This window comes from Sinohyriopsis cumingii, chromosome 15 (assembly GCF_028554795.1).
Source record: "Sinohyriopsis cumingii isolate HCF-2022 chromosome 15, ASM2855479v2, whole genome shotgun sequence".
Taxonomy (NCBI): Eukaryota; Metazoa; Mollusca; class Bivalvia; order Unionida; family Unionidae; genus Sinohyriopsis; species Sinohyriopsis cumingii.
In genome coordinates, this window is record NC_142975.1 from 77,296,174 (window position 1) to 77,321,031 (window position 24,858).

At 34.0% G+C, this 24,858-nt stretch overlaps 1 protein-coding gene across 1 annotated transcript in view; it reads right to left on the reverse strand.

Annotated features, from left to right (window-relative positions):
• The window catches only part of LOC149782119 (uncharacterized), a 53,234-nt gene that overhangs the window by 18,958 nt on the left and 9,418 nt on the right, over positions 1-24,858 (reverse strand). Inside the window, exons 4-8 of the mRNA XM_089933564.1 lie at positions 22,994-23,140; positions 19,954-20,113; positions 12,688-12,830; positions 12,019-12,103; positions 9,272-9,429 (exon numbers count right to left, since the gene is read on the reverse strand). Of these exons, the coding sequence (XP_089789690.1) occupies positions 9,272-9,429; positions 12,019-12,103; positions 12,688-12,830; positions 19,954-20,113; positions 22,994-23,140 (693 nt within the window). The remainder of the gene's footprint in view (positions 1-9,271; positions 9,430-12,018; positions 12,104-12,687; positions 12,831-19,953; positions 20,114-22,993; positions 23,141-24,858) is intronic.

The window sequence follows — 24,858 nt, forward strand, 5'->3', positions numbered from 1 at the left end:
CACACTGAGGCAAAATCAACTTACAACTTACAAATATAGATACTAACAGAAAGCCCCATTTGCGTTCTGATTATGTGTATGTTTTGTAATGGTTTCTTGAGATTCCATGAATTTATTTCAACTTCCAAACACCATATCAAATCAACAGTAAATCTGCCAGCATACAACAAATATGGCTGCTGATGACATCATTCAGGATCTATCTATACTATATGTATATTTAGCCACTATTGACTTACATCGCAAGTTTTGTCCATTCATCGACATTTGCTTTTTTCAACATCTTCTAAACTCTGCTACACCAATTATCACCAAATTTGGTATGCAGAATCCAGGCATGAAGTTCCTTCAAATGACCTGACTAGCCATCCAGTATGGCCACTATTACTAGGAGTAGAAAAATCTTTGGATGCCATCTCATGAGCCAATGAAAACAAAATTAACAAAGCTTGGCAGAAAGTGTCCTGGCAATAGGCTTTTTCAGATTTGTTTATATAAGTCACCCACTGTGGCCACCATTACTAACATAAAAACCATTTAATGACAGCATATGAAGCAATGAACTGAAGGTGAGTTGTTATAATAATGCACTAATGTAAAGCTAGTACTAATATTAGTACCCTTACTCGTACCTCGTGGACAACAAAATCAAGTTGAGGCTACGACATCGTAGCTAATGTAAAGCATACTATTAATTTTCCTCACATAAGGAAAATGCACAAGAACTAGATTCCACGTGAAGAGTCCAGTCATGAAGTTCAAACCAGTAGTGCATTGTGGTTGAAGAACAGTGTCTTGGAACACATGATGCTCAAGAGTTATCTGACTTGACAAATCAACCTGTGATTCAGCAAAAACAAATCAGTATGATGGTACCAAACTCATGAAAAGAATCTCAGCATTGCTAGTCAACAGGTCAACAACACACATTGCTGCCCTTCCTGAAATCCATTTGAAGTCATGCTTCTAAATACAGTATGATAGCTGATTAATATGCACAGTTACAACCACCTATGGTCCATGTTTATTCTGATAATGAGATAATTGATGCTGCACCTCTGTGATCTGTGTGAAGTATCTGCAAGTGGAGAATATGATCTCAGTTTGTTTAGAGAAATTAAGCACTGTGCTGCCAAGGATGCCAAAAACTGAATAAAGGAAACATCATTGCTGTCATCAATTCCAAACTTTTCTAGCCATGCCTGAAACATACTGGGTGTTTGCTGAAGTGAAAAACAAAGATATGCTTAAGAGAAGTAAAAGCTGAGATCTCCTGAAGTGAAATGAAAAGCCGAGATCTGATTAAGTGAAACCCATGGGAATACTTTTCTCAATACTATATATACCTGATAATAAGGCGAGTCCAACTGCAAACTGCACAGACCCAGTTTGTTTGGAGTAATCAGTAGAACACACAGCAGAGATCCTGATCTGCATGCGCATTATGCTATGGCAGATCAGGATCTTTTGTTTGCAGTTTGACTCAACTTCAAAGCGAGTACATATGGTACATTTGTGTGATTAGTCACCAAATGGAAAATACAGGAACAACTTTTTAACATGTATGATCTCAGTCATGATCAGATTCTTAATGCCATGACAGCTCTTTATCATCAATCTGTGAACCCATACGGCCAGAATAAGATGCCTTCATTTGTTATCATTGGCCTGAACAAGATGCCTTTATCTGTTATTATCTTGATCAATCTTTATGTGCTGAATCCCTCCTATGATTTGAAATGCACGTTAGATTTTCAAAATTACCAAAGCATAACTACCTGACGCAAAGGCATTAGTGTAATGATTTGAGAAATATGGTATTGCTCTTCCAAAGTGTCTGTTCCTGACTTAATTTTCCACCTATAATATCTCAATATATTCAGTTCGTTAAAATCCTGATTTTTGTCAAGGAAAGGTTAAATATTCTTTTTAAGAGACATGGTTACTGTATCTGTCGGAGAAATTTTAGCCATTTCATTAGGAGGAAAAGGAATCAGTTAAATGTGATGAGGACATCATAGCTTTTCATCTAGAATTTGCCAGTTCACTGTAGCGTAAATTAGGAATGCTCTGAACAACTTCTTGTAAAATGTACTCAGGATCAGAACAACAAAGCAGATCTGTTGTCATCCAGCTACCACTCTGAAAGACAATAATGTTAAGGAAAAAACATTTGTTGGGTATTTTAGTTATAAATATTTTTAGACTTTATTTTATTGTTCTAGGTTACATATATATGTATGAAATCAACACTGGTCCATAATTGTACAATTGAAAATATACTGTATTATAATACTGTCAAAAACAGATGCAAGTGCTAAAACATATATATTTATGCCAATATAAGTTTTGATGGTTTGAAGCTGAAACAACGAAAACAATGACTGTTTTATGTACACATGTAGTAAGCATTATGTAAAAATGAGAAATTCTATTTCATCGTAGTCATTTGTGTACCAGTACACTGATAACATAACATGTGGATACAGAGATCTCGGAAATACTTAATTACGCATATTTGGATGCCAATTTTTTTTCTGGGACGCAGAAAATCACTGAGGCGGGAGTCCTTTGTACGCATGTAATTGGTGTGTGGCAAAATTCAAAGACTTGCCAGTCCTGCTTCAGCCACCTGCTTGGTGGGAAAATATATTGATAATTAACTGTGCTGATATTTACAATGACAGAATTCAGTGACTGAAAGACCCCTTGATCCACACATGTTGAAATTTTATAAGAGTACATAAAAAAGAATATGATGCAATAGCTGGGTGGCAAGTTCAAAGACTCTGACTGGTGGCTGGATGGTAAAATGTACTGATATTTACATTGATTGAATTCAGAGGCAGAAAGACCCAGAGATCTACATTTGGTCATTTATAAAAGTACATCAAATAAACAAGTTTAGCTTTCGCTATTGTGTTCATTTCCAAATGTAGCAGAATAAGCTGTGCACGTGACTTCAGAATCAAGATATGTTGAGACATAGACAAAATGCCATTCGTAAGTTGGTGACAAGTTGCCTAAAAATGTAAACTTCGCCGTCTTCTGTTAGGAAAGAGAAAACGACTTTGCCCTGTGATTATTTAAGCGGTACATTGACTGACCATACCATATTTTTTTACATGTCCCTCACCTTAGCCTGGTTAGTTCTAGTGTTGTAGCGAAATGTATTCATCAAAAAAGGCATCAGTAGCTAGGCCTAGTTTTTATATCAATTACGTTGACAAACAAACTGTTGCCCATTCACAAGCATTATGTTTTGATAGCTGATTGACCAGTAACCCTTTTCTGAGTAAGGCAGCGACTATCAATTTCCTGCATGCTACCCTTCGATGATAAAACATACAAACTTGTATTTTAAGATCAGAATTGGTGATCTGGATATATATTAACTGCCTCTTATATACTATTTCATCATAAAATTAGTTTGAAACTATAAGTGAACCAGTAGGCCTAACGGAAAATAATGGCGGACTTTGCTAAGTCTGGGATGTACCAGTTTATTAGACTGTCTGTTTTCTTAAATCATCAGGCAAATATATTCAGAACAAATATACAAATCATTGAAACCAAAGCCTACATATTATTTTATTAAAGATTTAACTTTAAAATGCAAATTATGTATGTCAGAAACGTATGGGACAATGCTATGTTGTGGAATTCGCGAGATGCGCTTTAAGGTCTAAGCTGTTTTCTGACTTGACACGTATTTGCAAAAATATGGGAAAAAGAGCAAATCAGATACTATTTATTTGCCTAAAATTACTACAAGTACGTATACAAATCAATAAACCATAAATTTGCGATCCTGTCAATGGACTGTTGTAATGAAGCTATATTATAGTGAGTGATTACATTACGAAAACCTCTCCATCTAAAAATAGATGCACTCATGTCTGTGTTGATTCTGTAGGAAAGAAGGGACTGCAACTTTTGATGGTGGGACTCTTATTTTTACCAAAATGGGAGTCCTGGACTCCTAGCTTTAAAATCCTAGCGAGACCTCCGGGATAGTCCTTATTTCGTCATGAAAAGGCACAGCTTAGGGAAACAAATTGACATGACCAGGTAAAAATGGACTCTGCAGAGGAAAACTTTGGTACATTCATCGCTGTGCCAAGAAGATGCAGATTCACACCACGAGAATAAATCTCAACATTGCTTAAGACAGCATGTGTCAATAATCAATTGCTTTTACATAATATTGCCTACTTGTTTCAGTGAAAAACATGCTGCAATGGCATCACACATATACTTGACTAATAATTTACACTAAATGGGGTCCATATTGTGAATACTTAATGTTGGCGTGAAGGCATTGTTTTAAAAACCTTTTTAAATAAGCAATACAGTTGTGACAAGTTACGTGCCAGAAAATATCAAAATGTTATCATTTTGCTTCTGTTACACTCACCCCAGGTCAGATGTATTTTCAAACCTTATTAAGACTCTTTCACGCCAAATCAGACACCAGCAGATATTTCTACAGAAATTTACCAGTAATTAATTTCACGAGAAAAAGTCTTTTAGCTGATTCCCATCCCCTATCATTCAATGCAGGCCATTGTAATCTAGGCATCAAACACAGAAATTGCTGAGACACAAGATTGGTCATAGTTTAATTTCACAAGCTGGTAGAGAAATGTATTATCCACTGGGTGTGTTTCATCCAGTGAAAATTAAAGGCCTGTATTGTTTGCAAAGGACTTGTCAAAGACGTATTAGAAACCACAGACAATAATTTGAAATGACAACAGAGGTATTAGTAAAACAAAAGCTAAATGCAAAAATGTTGAAAGAAAACAATTTAGAAAAGAAACAATAACATTAACGTTACTAAATTAAACAAGTACAAACCCATTTAATGCTACAGTTGTGAGTGAAGAAAAATATAAAATTAAAATTGCTTTGCAAAAGTAATGTTGTCACACTCTGAATATCTATATATAATCTTGATCCAACGTTGTCCATTATTTTGACACATTAACTGATATTTGTGGTTTTTATTATTTTTAAGTTCTATTATGGTGGTGGTGGGTGTAATCAAAATTTTGGTTTTTGTAATGGTGCAACAAGATTAATTAAACTGTTGGTGGTACCATCACAAAAGGTTGCTGTTTCTGCCATCCACCCCCACCCCCTGTGTTTTCTGCTGGAATAGCCTAATGCAAAGAACTATCCTATTCAAAATAATTTTTGAAGTTTGATACTAGGTGGAATGATGCGCAGAAAAAAGACGTAGGGATAAACAGAAATTCTAACCCCATCCCCACCAATGCTTTCTCCTGGAATAGCCATAATGCAAACAACTCAACAGAACTTCTATCCCTTACACCCGAAATAATCAGAGTAGATATGAAGAATATATCATACAAAACTTTCAGATGTAAATATGGACAAAAAATGAATCCAAGTTTCCCTGATAAGAAGTAAGTAAGTTTTCATGGCTAAATGTCACTCACAATTTAAAATACATTTCTACATGCACTTCACCATTCACCGCTGGTATATATATTAAACTATACTTAAGGATCAAACACCATATTTTACACGATTCATGAAATCATGAAGATTGACATTCAATTACACACTGAGTGTGTGTGATTAGGATTTTTAAAGTAGCTTTAACAATTTTTCAGTCATATCGCTATGATGTCTGCAGTGTGGCAGTTTACAGTGATGTCCAGCACTGGGGCATCATGCCACAGACATGTAGCATGATTATGCCACCCAGTCACATTATCCAAACACCGGGCCGACCAGTCCTAACACTAACCTCTTAATGCTGAGCTCCAAGCAAGGCTGCTGTTAGTACCATTTTTTTAAAGACTTTGGTATGACTTGGTCGCGGATCGAACCCACACCCTCCCACTTCCGAGACGGACGCTCTAACCAATAGGCCACAGGAGCGATCGATTACACACTGAATGAATGGCCTTAGCAAAATTCACTTCCTATGATTACAGATAATTAAAAAAGTGTAATAAAACTGATGTAAACTTTATCATAGCCACAGTTCACAGATATTGTGAAGCATAGAAGAAGGGTGCATAAACACACATCATTACATCGTCGAGGAATCGAGAAAGTGCACAGTTATAAGTGCACACTAATATATCAGAGGTCTTGAAACATGAATCAGTTTTGGTTGAGACAGTTTTTTTTTACATAAGGACAATAATTTCATGAAAATTTTCACCCTAACAATTAGTTCATTTGCAAACGTTCTTGAGCTAAAAACTTACACTACCTCTGATGAGAGAATGAAGAGATTAAAAATGGCACAAAAATCTCCACAACCATTTTTGTGAGGAGATAATTTAATTTTTGCTTTAGAATATCAGCTTTATTGTCAGAGGATGCATGAAATAAAGGGAGCCTCTACAACAGAGAAGGGTTAAGAAACAAAAACCTGGATACCCACCAAGACAATTTGCAAGGTTATTACTGACGAAACTCTATTATCTTACATGCCAACACCATGAGAGGTATAAGTGTAATTATTGCTAATAAAATGGCAAATAGGCATAATTTGGGCATTAAAAATGTAATCTCTACATTACATGCCTGAATTACAGCACATATGAATAAGAATTTTTGTTACTACTAACCTTTATCTGCAGCTGGTCAATATTCTTGTCACAAATAGCAAAATCCATATGGATTTGAACCAGGATACAAGCACAAAATATACTGAAAAAATATTTTTATTCAGCACTCATTAACTATTCTGCATGTGTAAATTTCGCTGAATGATGATGAATTGGAAATCAGCAATGAGGTCAGGTGTCAGACTGCTGTATTACATTACTCACGTATACTTCTTTTAAAGTTTGTAAACTGGTGTGGATTTGTCGTTTTTTCTGATCTGGCATGTTTTGAAGTTTGAAAAGATCCTTCTGCTCTAACATTTTCTGTCATAAAAATCCACAACTCACACCATAAAGTGTTTCACTTAACATCTGGTGCCCTTTTCTTTAAAAGTACAGACTTGTTTACATCTTACCTAGCTTATCAATAAAATGAATCTGTGAGGCAAAGTTCCCATTTGAAGAGACCCTTCTGTTTTCCTGGAAATGTGTCACATACAGTTGCTACAAACAGCAAATAAGGAAAGCAATTTTATGCAATTGTCGAGTCATCTCCTTAAGATTATTCTCAAATTTATATCAGTGGAATTAAAGAAATGATCATAAAAATGACAAACACGACTTTTTTTTAATAGTTTTTTTTTCTTTAATGTACCAAAAAGGCATAATCCATAAACAGTCTAGCATTATATGTAATATGGTGAAAATAAGCATAATGATTATGCTAAAAGTGTAATGGTTGGCATGTATGTATTGCCATGGTAACGTATTCAAGTGTTCCCCATACATTATGTTGGAAATGAGCAGCAAGAGCCAAACATTTTCTGCTCTGGGAAACTGAGACCTAACCAATGAGAAAGGCTTACAGAAGTGTTCCTCATCTGGTGTGACTTAGAAGTCCTTCCTACATCTCTGGTCTAGACCCTCTAAGGGAACAACGCTTGGCCTGTGAGTTTGTCCTTCTGGTGGACTCTTTTGCTGACCACTGAATAAGGGGGTCAGAATGAAGAGATTGGGATCTGAGGATGGTCTTGTGATGGTCTTTTAGCAGTGTGAATGTTGGTAGAAATGCATATCTTTCAGCAAACAGGTGAATGCTGAGCAGCCCTGTTGAGTACATGCACCTTGTGCAATGCAGGGAAACATTTAATATATGGTGAAAATTAGCCAGAGTTCAGGCTAAGTATGGAGACAATCACTATGATGTTGCAAACCAATGTCAAGAAACGATTACAACCCCATGCATAAAGGCAGAGGTTTAATTACCAAAATAATCCTTGAACTGGGAATAAACGATCATTTACAAGTTATCAGCTACAGCTATAACTGTATTTTAAGATACAAACTATAAGCCACCCCACCTCCCGAGACTGGCTGTTATATCAAAGGACATAACCACTTTACCCTAATTAGGGACACGGCCCAAGAGCATACATGTCACAGGAATTAAGGTATGATGTTATACTGTATACTGAAAATGGAATGTAAATAAAATGTAAAAAAAAGCCTGACTCAATATCCCAATAATACAAGAACAGGAGAATACTGGATAAATTTTTAGAGGGCGTTTATTCAAATATCCAATCCATTCAACAAATGAAACACATCTGGACTAGCCAACAACCTACAGATTGGAATAGAACTACCAGCCACTCATGCCTAAAACTTCGCCAGTGATCTATTGTCAGTATGGAAGAGTTATCAATTTTTATGAGTGCAAGTTAATATTCCAATACTAGCTGAAAATACAATATCCCGTCCCAAATTTGTTGGCAATGGGATACTTGACCAAGGAACTGGGGAAGTAAAATCTATAAGATTCCAAACATGAAATGATATGGTAGTAAAAATATAAGTGAAGAAAACGAACTGAACCAAAATGTGTCTCCCATCTGAATTTTTCACCCCATCACTTTAAACTGGGCCAAAATCCTGGGGAAGTAGTAGCACTGGAAGAGGAGGAGAATTATATCATATTATATGCCAGATATGATGTGAATTGCATAAGGGACTAATGAGCTACAAGTGCTTGAAAAAATCCAAAGCTATCTAAAGCTATGTACCCCACTCACAAATGCACCACTCAAATGCTACACACCCCTGTTCCAGTAATGACATGAATCGTAAGTACTATGAGTCACAGGAAGGTAATGATGGATGGTGCTCATTAGCTTATAATACAACAGCAGGTAATATACGGATGGTGCCAATTACCTAATAATACAAAAACAAGTGCAAAACATTTGTCAATGATGATGACTTAGAAAGATTCAATAAGAAATAGCAGATGAGTATACTTCGTGTGATGATAAAGTTCTGAAGGATTATTAAATGGGTAAAAATGGTAGGTATTTGCAGGACCTTTTTTAAGAGTGTGCTGACCAGGCAGGAGCAGACACAGTAACTGACAAATTTCAGGAATGTCACAGATTCCTATATTACATGGAGCGACTAATCTTGTCCAATTTCCATCTTGGGAAGCAGATACATTTTTAGCAATTTTTATGTTCATGCAACAAGTCAAAAGATGTAGCTAAGATCTTTTTAGCTTGGGACAGCTGGATTCACAAGGTCACTGATAGATGGACAGACTTGGGTGGATCCCATTTCTATAATTGCTGCCAACTTCGCTGAGTGGGAGATCATAATAAGAAATTAAAATATAATGTTGTAGTCACCTGCATCATGGTTAGTTAATCTTTTGTTGCATTTTCCCCTCAGTAACTTCTTGCCCAGGTCCTTGCGAAAAACACATACCAAAATAAACGCAACTGCTCCAACAACAGTCACGACAATGGCAGCACTTACTTTAGCAATGTGACTACCTGATAGACTGCTGGAATAATAAAAACAATTTTATTACAAAATGGTGCAAGATGTTATTCTCATGATAAAAAATTACATCAAATTTATCTGGCTCTTAGGTATTGTTCCAAGAAACCTTTAATTCCATTTATTTTGGTGTATGATTGATGGGTGTAATATGGGTTATAGAGGATAGAGCTTTGCCTTACTTCAGATGGTGCACCTTTCAAAAAACTGCAAGCTCCACTAGGTCATTTTCACTTCCTGGACTTCAGAGGTAAATTGTACAAAAAAGCGCTGATAACTTTTATTTACATTTTATATATTTGGTAATTCATCCATTGCACTTTCAGAAGCTGATATTGTCTAGTTCAGCAAAATTCATCTTCTCTATTTTAATAGCTGCTGTGTATAGTGTACTTTAGACTAATTGAGGGTGATTTTTTTAACACATGGGAGCAGTCATTTCAGTTAGCAGTGTACTTAGATCATGTACAATTTCCATTAAGTACAACATCCAAAGAAATGTCATCCACATTACATGAATGTAGCATAGAGATATGGCAACATTCTCTCCACTGTGCATGTTTCAAATGATAACAACTTCACCTTACATACGTCACTCTCTCAAAAAGACATAATAACTGGTGAGCACCTCCAAAATACGGTCAAAATCTTTGACTAAAACTGATTTCGTATACAATGTTTAACTGCAAATGTGACTAAAATCAAACAAAACAAGAGTACAATGAATGCCCCTTGCCTAATACTCTTCAGTCAATAGCATGGAATGGTTAACTGGCTTGGAATCTCAAAAACCTTGAACTTTGGCTAAAATAAAAGTTATTCTGCAAAACCCATTATTTTTTTAGGTATAATAACCCTGACTTTTCATCACGGACTCCAAAATCAGCAGAACTCTTACATAATTTAAATGCAAGCCCTCCACAAACTTTTATCAAGATATGCAATCTAGAACAAAAGCAATTATGCAAAAACCATTTGTATTCTTTCAAAGATCTTGACCTCTCACCCCAAACAAAAGACTTTATAGTCCAATGTGCAATTCATCTACCATCTTTAGTGAGGGTTCATAGTTAAGAACTTAAATTTCTGTGCATCAGCCATTTTTCTTCCTTCAGTCATATACATATCTGACCTTTGACTTTTTGACACCAAAATCAATAGACTTTCTTTATTCCAAGTGCAAACCATCCACAAAGTTTGGTCCAGGTTTGTAATGCAGCACTATGAGTATTGCACAGAAACTCTTCAATTTTTCCTTTCAGTTACAGTAACCTTGACCTTTGACCTTAAATTGGATTGGCTTCTTCTATACCATAAGTGCAAGCCATCTACAATTTGGTAGCTGCAGAAAGTGGAGAACCCAAGTTTTTTTTTGCAGAAATGATATTTATAAACAGACAAAGTGGATCAATGGACAAAGTGATATTGGCTGAAATCAAACAAACCTATGTCATGCTCAAGTGTTCTCAAACAAATTTAATAGCTATTCAAGTTAACAAAAGGACTTTGCTGTGTAAAAGATCTAAATCTGATTATCATCTCAGATCTTGTGAAGATTAAGCTTTACAGAAAATACGGTTCATACAAAAATAATCAGACTGCCAGAGTGTACATGTGCCATGGTGATGTCCATTTCAAGTCAATCATGAGCCAGAACTTGGCATAATATGATCAATGTCTTCTCTACACCGATCTTACATGAGACCTCATCATGGTTAGCATCAGAGCAAATATAGTTAAAAACAAAAAAAGTGTGAACGCTACAGAGCTTGGATGTGTAAGCTAAATATATCAAGGACAACAACTCATACAATGCTATCATCCATCTCAAACAAACCCTTCTGATGGGAAGCATCAGCAGCAGATATTGTTGAAATAAAGCATATAGAAGGTAAAGTTCACAAGCTTGCATAAATGGATGAACTGATGGAAGCTAACTGCATGTCCCTTCACTCACTTTAGTGGTTAAGGGCAAACCAATTCTTTTTATATATAAAAAAAAGATTTCCACAATCTTGTCATTTGTGGCTAAAATGAAACAATGAGAAAAATTACATCAAAAACACAACATCAATTTTTGTAAATTTTGCAGTAGGATTGCATCTGTCAGCAACCATTATTTTTAAAGAATAAAAAACAACAAAGGAAAGGAATAGCAAAGTACAAGACAAAAGATACAAAATGTGCCCACATTCCTAGATAATACAATTAGGGAAACACTGATGTATATGCAAATATAAAATTCCATAATCAAACAGGGGATATAATTCACTCAAATGTTAATAGAACAACATGAAAATCAATCTTGAATTAGATCTAAACCTTGTAAACAAAATTTGCTTTCAATTCATTAAGTTCTTCAAAAATTGTGAACAAAGACCAAATTTGTGATGGAATGGCAACTTCTAAATTTAAACCAGGACCAGAGCTCAGTCTAGGGACATTCAGCATCACAACAAAGCTTAACAATGTCCCATGCAATAAATAGAAACAAATACCAGTCTGCATACATAAAAGAACATAATTAACAAAGAATGAGTCTTATCTTCTTAAAATAGTGCTGAAAAATTAAATAACAATTTAACCTCATTACCTTAAACTTTCCTCTCCTTCTGCTTCCAATATTGTTGCAGTTTTATTCTGGTTACTTTCACTTTCTTCTTCTTTCATTACCCCACCTGAAAAAACACCAAATATTTAAAAAAAAATATATTTCCTTCACTGAGTCATAGTTCATCATACGGTATATGTAAATTAGAAAGTGTGACACTAACAGAAATATGTCACTTATTCACAAATGCATGAGAATCTTGTCCACTTCAAAACCCAACATCCTTAATGCAAAAAAGGGACCTCAGGTGGGCCCAATATATTTCTCACCTTGGCAAATGACAGCTATTAGGCTGTGAAAGCAAATTTTGTAATTTTGTACACTTTACAAAAGAAAACTTTTCCCAAAGTTTCTGCAGATTAATTTACACAACGTTAACAGCATCACAATAGTTAAAAATTATGATACAAGATCTGTATTATAAATTCCTTCATATCATGATCATTTTCTATGATGACATATTGTCCAAAGGGGACATTTTTGTGTCGATGTTCATTTTCAGAATGATCCCATTCAAATGTATTTCAATACTATGTATGATTTTACTTTGTTGATGTTTGCTGGAGAACTAAAAAACAACAACTCTTCTCTTGTGCAAACTCTGATAATGTGAATGTTGCTTTAATCAAATGGAACAGTAAGAGAACTTACCATCTGGAGTTTGATCACCCTCTATTTTCTTGTGAGTTGTTGAGGGAAGCTTGCTGCCTGATGTATCTGGATTCATCGAATTCAGTACATCAAGGACAGGCTTTCTACTCGTAGATTCTGATCCAGGTAATGGGATCGACCTCCTATAAATCAATTTACCATACAAAATTATTACATTATTTACTAATCACTTAAAATGACTGAATAGCTTTGGAAAATATTTCAATCAAAATAGGATTTACTTTTGTCATTAAGAGCGGTATTTATTTTATGCTGTGTCAACAACTATTTTTTTTGTTGTTGTCATGCAATGTTGTCTTTATGGTGTCCCAGAGTACGGTACACTAAATATACAGATCAAACAAGATAGAGATAAAAGATTCTTCTGGCTGACATTAGACTGAATCAAATGCACCCCAAACTGGCTTACTAAGCTGAGTGTGTTCACTGCCAGAAATGCATAAAATGATCAATTTCATTTAGAGAAATGTTTAACTGTTTCTAATTAGCTTGGGCATAGTTTGAGATTATATGATTGCTGAATATCTGACATGCAGTTGTCATGCGTACATCATAGTGCTATTGTCATAATACATAATTATTGTCATTGTGAGGATATGCAGTTGTAATGCATACATCATAGTGTTATTGTCATAATACATAATTATTGTCATTGTGAGGATATGCAGTTGTAATGCATACATCATAGTGTTATTGTCATAATACATAATTATTGTCATTGTGTGGATATGCAGTTGTAATGTATACATCATAGTGTTTTGTCATAATACATTATCACTGTCATTGTGAGGATATGCAGTTATAATGTGTACATCATAGTGTTATTGTCATAATACATAATTATTGTCATTGTGAGGATATGCAGTTGTAATGCATACATCAATGTGTTATTGTCATAATACATAATTATTGTCATTGTAAGGATATGCAGCTGTAATGCATACATGATAGTGTAATTGCCATAATACATTATCACTGTTATTGTGGAAATATTCAATTGTAATGCATACATCATAGTGTTTTATTATAATACATATCACTGTCATAGCGTGGATATGCATTTGTAATGCATACATCATAGTGTAATTGCCATAATACAAATCACTGTTATTGTGTGGATATCCAATTGTAATGCATACATCATAGTGTTATTGTTATACATATTCACTCTCATTGTATGGATATGCAATTGTAATGCATACATCATAGTGTAATTGCCATAATACAAATCACTCTTATTGTGTGGATATGCAATTGTAATGCATACATCATAGTGTTTTGTCATAATACATTATCACTGTCATTGTGTGGATATGCAGTTGTACTGCATACATCATAGTGTTATTGTTATACATAATCACTGTCATTGTGAGGATATGCAGTTGTAATGCATAGATCATAGTGATTTGTCATAATACATAATTATTGTCATTGTGTCGATATGCAGTTGTAATGTATACATCATAGTGTTTTGTCATAATATTTATCACTCATTGTGTGGATATGCAGTTGTACTGCATACGTCATAGTGTTATTGTTATACATAATCACTGTCATTGTGAGGATATGCAGCTGTAATACATACATCAGTGTTTTGTCATAATACATTATCACTGTCATTGTGTGGATATGCAGTTGTAATGCATACATCATAGTGTTTTGTCATAATACATATCACTGTCATAGTGTGGATATGCAGTTGTAATGCATACATCATAGTGTTATTGTTATACATAATCACTCTCACTGTGTGGATATGCAATTGTAATGCATACATCATAGTGTAATTGCCATAATACATATCACTGTTATTGTGTGGATATGCAACTGAATGCATACATCATAGTGTTTTGTCGTAATACATTATCACTGTCATTGTGTGGATATGCAGTTGTACTGCATACATCATATTGTTTTGTCATAATACATTATCACTGTTATTGTGTGGATATGCAATTGTAATGCATACATCATAGTGTTTTGTCATAATACATTATCACTGTCATTGTGTGGATATGCAGTTGTACTGCATACATCATAGTGTTATTGTTATACATAATCACTGTCATTGTGAGGATATGCAGTTGTAATGCATAGATCATAGTGATTTGTCATAATACATAATTATTGTCATTGTGTCGATATGCAGTTGTAATGTATACATCATAGTGTTTTGTCATAATATTTATCACTCATTGTGTGGATATGCAGTTGTACTGCATACGTCATAGTGTTATTGTTATACATAATCACTGTCATTGTGAGGATATGCAGTTGTAATGCATACATCATAGTGTTTTGTCATAATACATTATCACTGTCATTGTGTGGGTATGCAGTTGTAATGCATACATCATAGTGTTTTGTCATAATACATTATCACTGTCATTGTGTGGATATCCAGTTGTAATGCATACATCAGTGTAACTGTCATAATATTTATCACTCATTTTGAGGATATGCAGTTGTAATGCATACATCATAGTGTAATTGTCATAATATTTATCACTCATTGTGTGGATATGCAATTGTAATGCATACATCATAGTGTAATTGTCATAATTCATTATCACTCATTGTGAGGATATGCAATTGTAATGCATATGTCAAAGGTTATTGTTGTAATACATAATCACTCTTATTTTTAGGATATATGTTTATAATTGTGAAGTATAGTCCATAATGTGTTATGTACCATATATGTGTATGAAAAATCCATGAATCTAAGTATAAATCATGTTATAAAATTCTTGTACCAGTCACATCTCGTTTAAAACACAAATAAGACATATAAAGAATGGTAGTCTTTGTTTGACCTATATCCCATTGTCAACAAACACATCACTGAACAATTCACTACGATATTGCTGCTAGTAGCACATGGCTATAGTTGTTTACATACTACATGCACATGTACTTAAACTGGTGTAGAATTTGGTCAGCTGGAGACGGCTATCATCTGGCTGAGGTTACCCAGGGGTTGAGGAGGATCATAGAGAAGTGGAAACAAGTGAACAAATTAAAAAAGTAATTTGATGGCCAGATATTTACGGTTTCAAAAGACTGTAAATTTAATTTGCATTTTATGTTGCCATTAGTCTTGATTGTAAGCATAAATGTTTTTCCTGCAAAAAGGAAACTTTCATGGCAAAATAAATGTCTTCCAGACACTTTAAAAAATGCAATAATCAATCAGGTTCTATTGCAATTAATTAAGTTAGGTGCTAACTTCCTCTGATAAAAGGTGCTTGTTTTTATTGAAGACTGTAGTCAGCTTGCTTCAATGGAGGGTGCATGTGTTACTGAAGTCACTGCTAAAGAATAAATTTTGTGGACAAAACAAACATAGTTTCTTATTCTGGCAGTAACATCAAATAATTGTAGAACATTGAATGGGACTGGAAATGTTTGTATCATTTGCTTAGAATTTATACAGAAAGATTGGTGCTCAAAGGTAATCAGTTTCAGCAAAAAATCTTTGGGGTGCATACAAAAATTCAGCCGTCGATTGTAGTTCTTTTTGTTCCTGCCTTTAAAGGGTTGGTTGATTGTAGCTAATTCAACAGCATGACAGTTTGAGTGGATTACATCATACAGTACTTAGGCCAGATGTAAACATATGAGGATTGTGACGTAACAATGTACTGTTAAGATGGTTTGTCAACATGAACAAAGGATTTGTTTATGTAACAATATAGATAGATTACAGTGCATTTTATATTCCAGTTAGCGGCTTCCTTTCATGGTGCATTTTGAATCTCTCCACTCCAAACCCAAGTTTGTATAAACAAGTTTAAACAGCTAACAACGTTGTCGCAAACAAAATCACAAGATGGTATTGTAGCATCATCAATTTTCATGGGGGACCAATTTTCATAGTTTTTGTTCTTGCCCCAAACCACGAATTTAAATCATCAATGAAAAATGAGCATTGTGGGATGATGCCCCCCCCCATTTTCTTACAATGTTTCATTCCTAGAGATTAACACAGCTACTAGGATTTGATAAATCAAGGTCAGTAATGTAATCTGGTAATTATTATTGATCACTCCTCCATTAATTCTAACTTTCTTGATCCAATCTTGTATCTCCGCATCAAGGATTGCCCCTGGATGATTTGGGTAAATTATAAAGTTCTTGACCATGTTGCTTTTTTAACTTTATGGATTGGTCCTGCATACTCTGTACAGTGGTCTCACCGATTGTACCACTCAGATTGCTACTGAATTTGTGGGCTTCCTTGGCATCACCATTATCAATAGAGTATCTGGCTATCTTTGCCCAGATTTCCTTGATATAACTGTTATACTCTCCTCGCTTTCTTTTCCAGGACAGTGACTGAAGCAGGGCTTCTAATGCATCATTAGCTGCCTGGTAAGCAAGCGTGCTGCACCGTGTTTGCAGCTTCTGATGGGTTAGGAAGTCCAGGAACCACGGGCGTTCTAAGTTGAATTTTACCACTATTAAGCCACCGTGTTAATGCCATGATCGGCAGAAAGTACTTAAGGTGTAACTTGATGGACAGTGGTTTAAGTAAGAGATCATTCATTTGTACTTAATAACCAACTGGCCTAGTGTTGTTGGCTGTGTCATCTTCCTTTGATGATGAGCACTCAAACAAAAACATGGCGAAAATGATTTATCTTGACAGGTGTTTTAGGATGTACTGTTTTAGTGTTGTTGGCTGTGTCGGCTTCAACTGATGTTATTCACTTGATCAAAAACAGTGTGTAAGTATTGAACTTGCCAGGTCTCTGATTTGTGCTCATGCAGGTGGTAGTATTGTTTTAAACATTCAAGTGAAGGCTTTTTGCATCGGCATAGTTTTATTCTTTTGTATTCTTTATTTTGGGTATTTGTAAAGGTTAAACTATGAAATTAAATACCTACTAATATGCAAACTTTGACAGGAAAAACCATGAATTTAAGTACACAAGAAAATGCCTTTTTTTAAACATGAAAATTGATCCCAACGAAAATAAATAATACTACAATATATTTTGTCAACAATAAGAAAAAATTAGCAATTTTGTGATATTAACAAAGCCCAATACAATCCCTGAACAAAAGTGAGCCACACCACTACTGTATCTGATTTAAAAAGGAACATGCTATAGCTGGGTCAAACTGTATAAAACTATGATCGTTTCCTCCTCCCCATCGGTTTTGTTCTACTCCCCACTTATTGTTGTGATAAGGGGAGAAAATCCTCGCTTATGATAAAATCCTGTAGCATATCTGAATCCTTATTATATTAGGTTTTCACAGAATATTGCATTTATGATGATTACAATGAGCTAAAATAAAAGACTTATTAAATTGGTATTTATTTCTTAATCAAGACATTGCCACAAGCAGACATTACTAATATTTGAAGTGATCGATATTTCACACTATATTGTTATCTACAGAACTGTGACATGCTCTCTGAAGGTCTTTTTTAAAATTACAATTTTAAGTGAAAAAGAACATTTCTGGGCACAAGTCACTTTTCTAGTGATAAAATGAATATTACAGCAAAATTTGATTTACCAATTTTGATTACGATTTTATTCACAGTCGTCAAACAGGGGCCTATTCTGGTGGTATGCTTTATAAGAAAAGAGGAGATCCTCACCAAACCCTGCATTATAAGCAGTTTCCCCCGAGTTATGCTAGTGAAGTGTGTCTACTTGTCATTGATTTATTTATCCAGTATACTGCCAGTCAAACACCTCAAAGGAAAAATAGTAAATGGTCACTAGATCTCATTTACAGCCTGATCTTTGCTAGACAATTTATGAAGATGTTGCTGAACTCAACTCAAAGGTGACTTGGTCTAGTTTACAAAACTGTTTTTTTTGTTGTTGTCAGAAAATCAATAAGGGTGACCAAATAAGCTTTCCTGGTCATTGTATTTTCCCAATGGTTTAAAACATTCTAATCAAAACTTTATAACTGAACAATTGCTACAGAGTTTGTACTATAAACATTACATCAATCCCTCAGACCACATTGTTCATGTCATGGTGTGTAAGCACATAATACTTTTAGAACAAAATATGTGAAACTATAACCTATATTAGGATAAATATTTTATAAGCAACATGAAATAACCTTTATTATCATCCTCCAAGGTTGTTTGGGGACCTGATTAAATAAAACTTCACCATCTGACTTTACTGGAAATGCTTGTTAATTAGATGTTACACATTTTTAAGGTAGTAATCTTGCTACCAATTAGGAATTAATTTTAAAAGCAATAATATGGAATAAAACGTTGTTGCTGTATAAAACTCTATAGCATAGCTTTCTGAAAGAATTTTTTTCATGTAAATTCTGTTCTATACTCTTATTATTTTTTTAATTAGTTTCACAGAAAACCAGTTAATCCTGGAAGATAATAATTACACTAAAGCAGCAGCATATTTGAGACCAAAAATAACACATTATTCGCTATATTTAATATTTAGGTAAATCCATATAATTAGGTAAATTCATATAATCTCTTTTGTTACAATTTATTATATCACCTTTCAATGTTTTTACATTCAACTTAACAAATACATGGCTGCAATATTAACTTTCTGGGGAAAATAAAGGTTTGTCAAGAGTCTTATGAATTTCAGGTTGGTCTGCATGTAGAATTCAAATTACTGTGAACCATTTATCTTCCATCAATCACAGCAGCTTTGGCCATTTGCCATTCTACCCCCTAATTACCTGGGTTCTTTCTTACCCATAACTGCAAACCATCCACAAAAGTTTGGTAACCAGATGGGGAAGTTCTTGAGGTCATGTTATTTTTTGTGCACCCAACACATACAAACCAAACACCCAAGAGATTCTTAATATTTTACATACCAACAAGTTAAGTGGATTTTAAAGATGAGATATTGCAAAAGATAAATAAAGGGTATCAAAATATAAGCAATGCTAAAGGGTAGGCTATCATGTTTTTTGCAAGGATTGAGTAAATGATCTATTGCAAAATGAATCTGATTATTCTGAGGAGTTTGTTTTTTAAAAAAATTACTTCTCTTCAGAAAGCTGAAATCTGTTGTACCCCATTTTTCACAGTTATTCATTTTTTCTGTTTTACTGATACTGAACTTTTAATCATTTTAATTGTTCAAACATTTTGTGACTGTTAACGATGTCTATATGCCATACATAGTCCAAAGCCTGTGACATAAAATTACACAGACAAGTAGTCTTTTATCAAAATGGAAGGAAACAAAAATGGCCAAAAAAAATAATACTTACCGACATGAACAGTCTTTCTGTACATCATCCTTGGGGCAGTCAACTGGAAAGCGATTACAATTGAAATATTCAGTACCACAATATCCCCCTTGAAAATTACAGACACATTCATTGTGGCAGTTCTGTCCAGACTCGTCACATATTTCTATCTTGATATTATCTGAAAAATATTTCAATTCAATGAAAATTAATAAGAAATTTTACATTCTGCTGAAATATATATATTAAGAATTAATTTAAATTTACATCCAGCTGTCAGGACATTCTCTACATGAAAAAGCTTTTTGGATTACTTCCTTCCAATATTCAACCGCAAGAGGGCCATGTGGACCTCCAATTGCTTACGTGGCAGAAATAAACAACAAATCCAAGAGAAGTTGTCAAGAATTTTTTGGCTAGAATGATACTTTCTGACATTTAAAGTTCTGTATTTTTAGTAATGGCGGCCATATCGGATAACAAATTGGCATCATTTGTGCAAACATGAAAGGCTGTCAGACCAGTTTTTATGAAGTATTCAAAATTTTATATTTTCAATCACAATAACCATACTGAACAGCAAACCAATGTTTGTCCATTTGAAAATGCTTCAGGTTACTTTCTGTCTAATTTGGTCAACTTATGTTGAGAAGTTTGTTAGAAGTCATTTTAAGATGATTTTTTTCTTCTATTTTAGTAATAATATTTAATCAACATCATTGCATACATGCCAACCCAGAGAGAGGTATATGTGTAAGTTTTGCTAATGTAAGTGGCAAAAAGTGTAATCTAAGCATAACAAGTGTAATCTTTATAATATAGGCCATAATTACAGCACATAGTATGAAAAATGTACATTTATTTTTGCTACAACCTGGATCTGCGACAGGTCAAAATACTTGGCAATAATGGGCAAAATCCATGTGGATTAGAACCAGGATACAGACATAAAACATACTGCCAATTTAAATATTATGTATATTTAATTAATATTGTTTGTTAGTTGACTTTTTTGTTTATTATTTTATTTATATTTTGTTATATGCTACTAATAATGTGATATTTTATGTTGGACTTGACCTTGTCCAAAACTCAGTTCATCTTCTACCTGGCCTGAATTATTGATTTTGGTTTGTAGTAAACATGTTTATCTAAATATGTGTCTTGAAGCTTGGAAATTTCTGGTGAGTCTACCTGTTGTTTACTACACATTTATTATTGTAATTTTAGTAACAGACTTCTATTAATAACCAAGGTTTTATTTTGTAAACATTATGAACCTTCCAGAAAGTTATTATTCCATTAGGTAAGGGTTTTTTCTTAGAAAATGTTAATTGTTATCTGAAGTCAGGCAGAAGACTATATAATCTTGCAACTGGAAAAATTATTCATTTGTTCTTAAGAGCTAGCAGAATCAATTTGTAATACTGTTCTTTTCAGTAGTTCATTTGGGTTGGAATGTATTTCTTTAAATCGCTGAAGTGCATTTTCTCTAGAAATACAGACTGCTCATTAAAAAGTAATATTTTTGGACTGAGACATTCACTGAGATTTATAGTGAATTCAAACCAGGAATTATATTACTGTTTCAACAAAAGAATTTTGGCAAAACAACACAATACAGGCCACCAAAGGCACATCAACACCTTCATCATTGGACTTAATTTGGATTATTGTTATAGTTTATTCAGAACTTTAAATTATGAGGACAAGGGAAATAAATTATTTGTTAAATTTTTTACAAAGCATGTTGCTTTTCACTCTTTTCTGTTACTTATTCTAAGAGCATAGACTTGTAACATAATATTTTACACTAACTTTAACTAGTCTACATACTTGACTTGAGCCAAATGATTGTGCAGTCCACAAATTCTACCATGAGCATGACAATGTCCTCAATCTCATGTTCTTCTTTTCAAATTTGTAAAGCAGTTTTGATTTGTTCTTTTTCTGATCGAAGATGTTTTCAAGTTTAAAACGACCTATCTGTTCTAAGAATTTTCATCCACAAGTCAAACCGTAAAAAGTCCATTTTGCTTAACATCCGGTGCCATTTTCTTCAAAAGTACAGTCTGGACTGCTAATTGATTTGATTATCAATATAATGAATCTGCACAGAAAGTTTCAAATTCAAGAAACTAATCTGTTTTCTTTGAAATGGGTTACATAAAGCTGCTATCAATGGGAAAATAGAAAATATGCATGTAGATCTATGATGGACAACATTTACTTCATTGTTATGCGGCAGCCTTTCTTTCCAAAATATTCTCACATTTATGTCACGAGTGGGATTAAAGAGATAACAAAAAAAGGACAAAAACAACTTTATATACAGATGAGTGTAAGATTTAATTATGTGAAACAAGCATGATGATTATGCCAAAAGTGAAATGATTGACATGAATGTCATTGTATAAAACTGAAAGGTCTTTTTGTCATATTTGCTTGAATTCTGTAAAGCCTTTTGTCATTTCTTCACTCAAGTTTTTTTTTTTAAATTTATGCAACAGTTGCCATATAAGATGCCAGAATGACATCACTTGTACAAAATGTGCACAAAGTACATCATTTCTAAACATTTTCTGCTAGACTGTATTTAAATCCAATATCTTATTTCATGCCAATACACTCACGCACGCTTGTGAAACACTGTATTTTCTAAAACATTCATATTAGCTGGACATCTTTAGAGGGGTACGTCTCTTTAAGTATCTGAGGTAATGAAAATCTGAGCTCAAATTCTGATTCCCCAGGTCACACATTTATAGTGTAGTAAATTTCAGCCTGATATCTCTATAATAAAAAATTAAAAGTCTGTGAAAACCCTCTGTTGTAAACTGATGACATTGTGAATGAAAAACTATGCAACCACATCCATGCTTCAATCAGCTGCAATTTCATAAGTAATTGGAATTTGTTACTGAAATTTGGAATGCAGCCTTCATTTACAAAGATATACACCTGGAATTTTTTCTCTCATGGCAATCAGAGATGGTCACCCGGGGATCTCTGGTTGGCATAGAATGACACAACTGATAAATCATCAATTATATTTCCTTACCCTCACTTAAGCACTGCATTTCAGGTGAACATGTAGCTTCTGACGATGTACTTGTATCATCCCACTGATATAGCCGCACTGGCTCGGTGCGACATACCTCAATGGTATCATTCTTGCTATCTTCTGTGCAGCTTTTATACCCATAACCTGTAGAGAAATTACAAGACATTACATTATCTCATTCAGCAATTGTTCTTTAATAAATTTTTAATTGGACATGCTCTTTGATAATGATGACACTGATTTAGCAAAATGTATATTTATTTTTTACAACTCGTAAATATCAGACACAATGATCGAGAGACAAGTTACTGACGTATACTGCCTTCATTTCCTGCAGATAATGGTTCCACTCTACAATTTTACACCTTGCTGAGGGTTTGATTTTTTAAAAGAGAGAATTTACCAGGTCTTTCTAACTGGTTTTCCTGGTTCTAAAAAGACCTTGTATGTATCAGGTACATATATTATTAAAATAACTTTTAATTCCCTTTATATTGGTGTATGATTGATGGGTGTAATTTGAGTTATCAAGTATACAACTTGGCTTTACTTCAGATGTGCACATCTCAAAAGATTGCTAGCTCCACTTGGTCATTTTCACTTGCTGGATTACAAAGGTACATCAAGAAAATAAAACAGCAGATAATTTCATTTAGTTACTATGCATGTGGTAAATTAACTTACTGCACTTCTGAAGTGGGTATTGTCTACTCTGGCCAAATTCATTTTCTCTATTTTAATAAATTAGTGTACTCTAGATTAGTCAAGGCTCATTTTTTCACAGTGTAATTTGTCACTATCTGCATCTTTAAATGGTGAGCATAATGTGTCAAGTTTCATAAAAAGTGTAAGACTATTTGTGTACACAAGATTCTGTCATATACTCTATCTGAATCAAAGTGAAAAAAATGAATAATAACTCTAACATAAATCAGTGATTTGTCAATATACTATAACTAAAATATAAATTTACACAGTGATTTGTCAATATGCAATAAATATAACAAACTGCATAGTGATTTGTCAACATGCAATAAATTTAACATAAATTGCATAGTGATTTGTCACTATGCAATAAATTTAACATAAACTACATAGTGATTAGTCCATAAGCACATCTTCAGATGGTTATCCAAACACTTTCCAAGTTTCATGACAATCTAATCTGATTTCTAAACTGAAATCTCTAATATGACTAGTTGCATTCAGAAAATCCCATCATATAATGCTTTCAGCTGCAATTAAAATTTACAATAACTCTTGTAAAAACTGCAGGAACATGATTTCATAATCTGCACATCTTCCGATGCTCATCATAATATTTAAAAGTTTCAAGGCAATCCAACAAAATTTGTGGGACTAGTGGTGCTAATGAGACAGTGTTGTTCACTGCATTAAACTGTGAGATGAAAAGGACAATAACTCTTAAAAAAATTGATGGAGCTGTGACTTGTTGATGTGCACTGATGACCGACATAAGATTGGGGCAATTTTGAAAAATCTTTAAAACTGAAAGGGGAGTGTGTGGGTTCTTCCCCAGCTGGGGGTGTGCAGAAAAAATGCTCCCCTTATGGAGTTGGGGGGGGAGGCACATATCCCTCACTAAAAATTTCATCCATCTAAACTGGTTCTCCTGGTACCTATTACATTTTTCTTACTATTAATTTGTTAATACTTTGTTTGTTATTTTTCTCTAATGCCAACATGGTTAGGAAGAGAAACTTAAAAATAAATGCATTTTAACTAAAGTATTATCAGCATTATTAGCATTTTCTCTTGTTTCCTGCAACTTTATATTCAACCAGTTCAGTTGCTAATCTCAGCCATTTCCTCTTTACCTTGGTCCTTTTGCTTAAAAAATG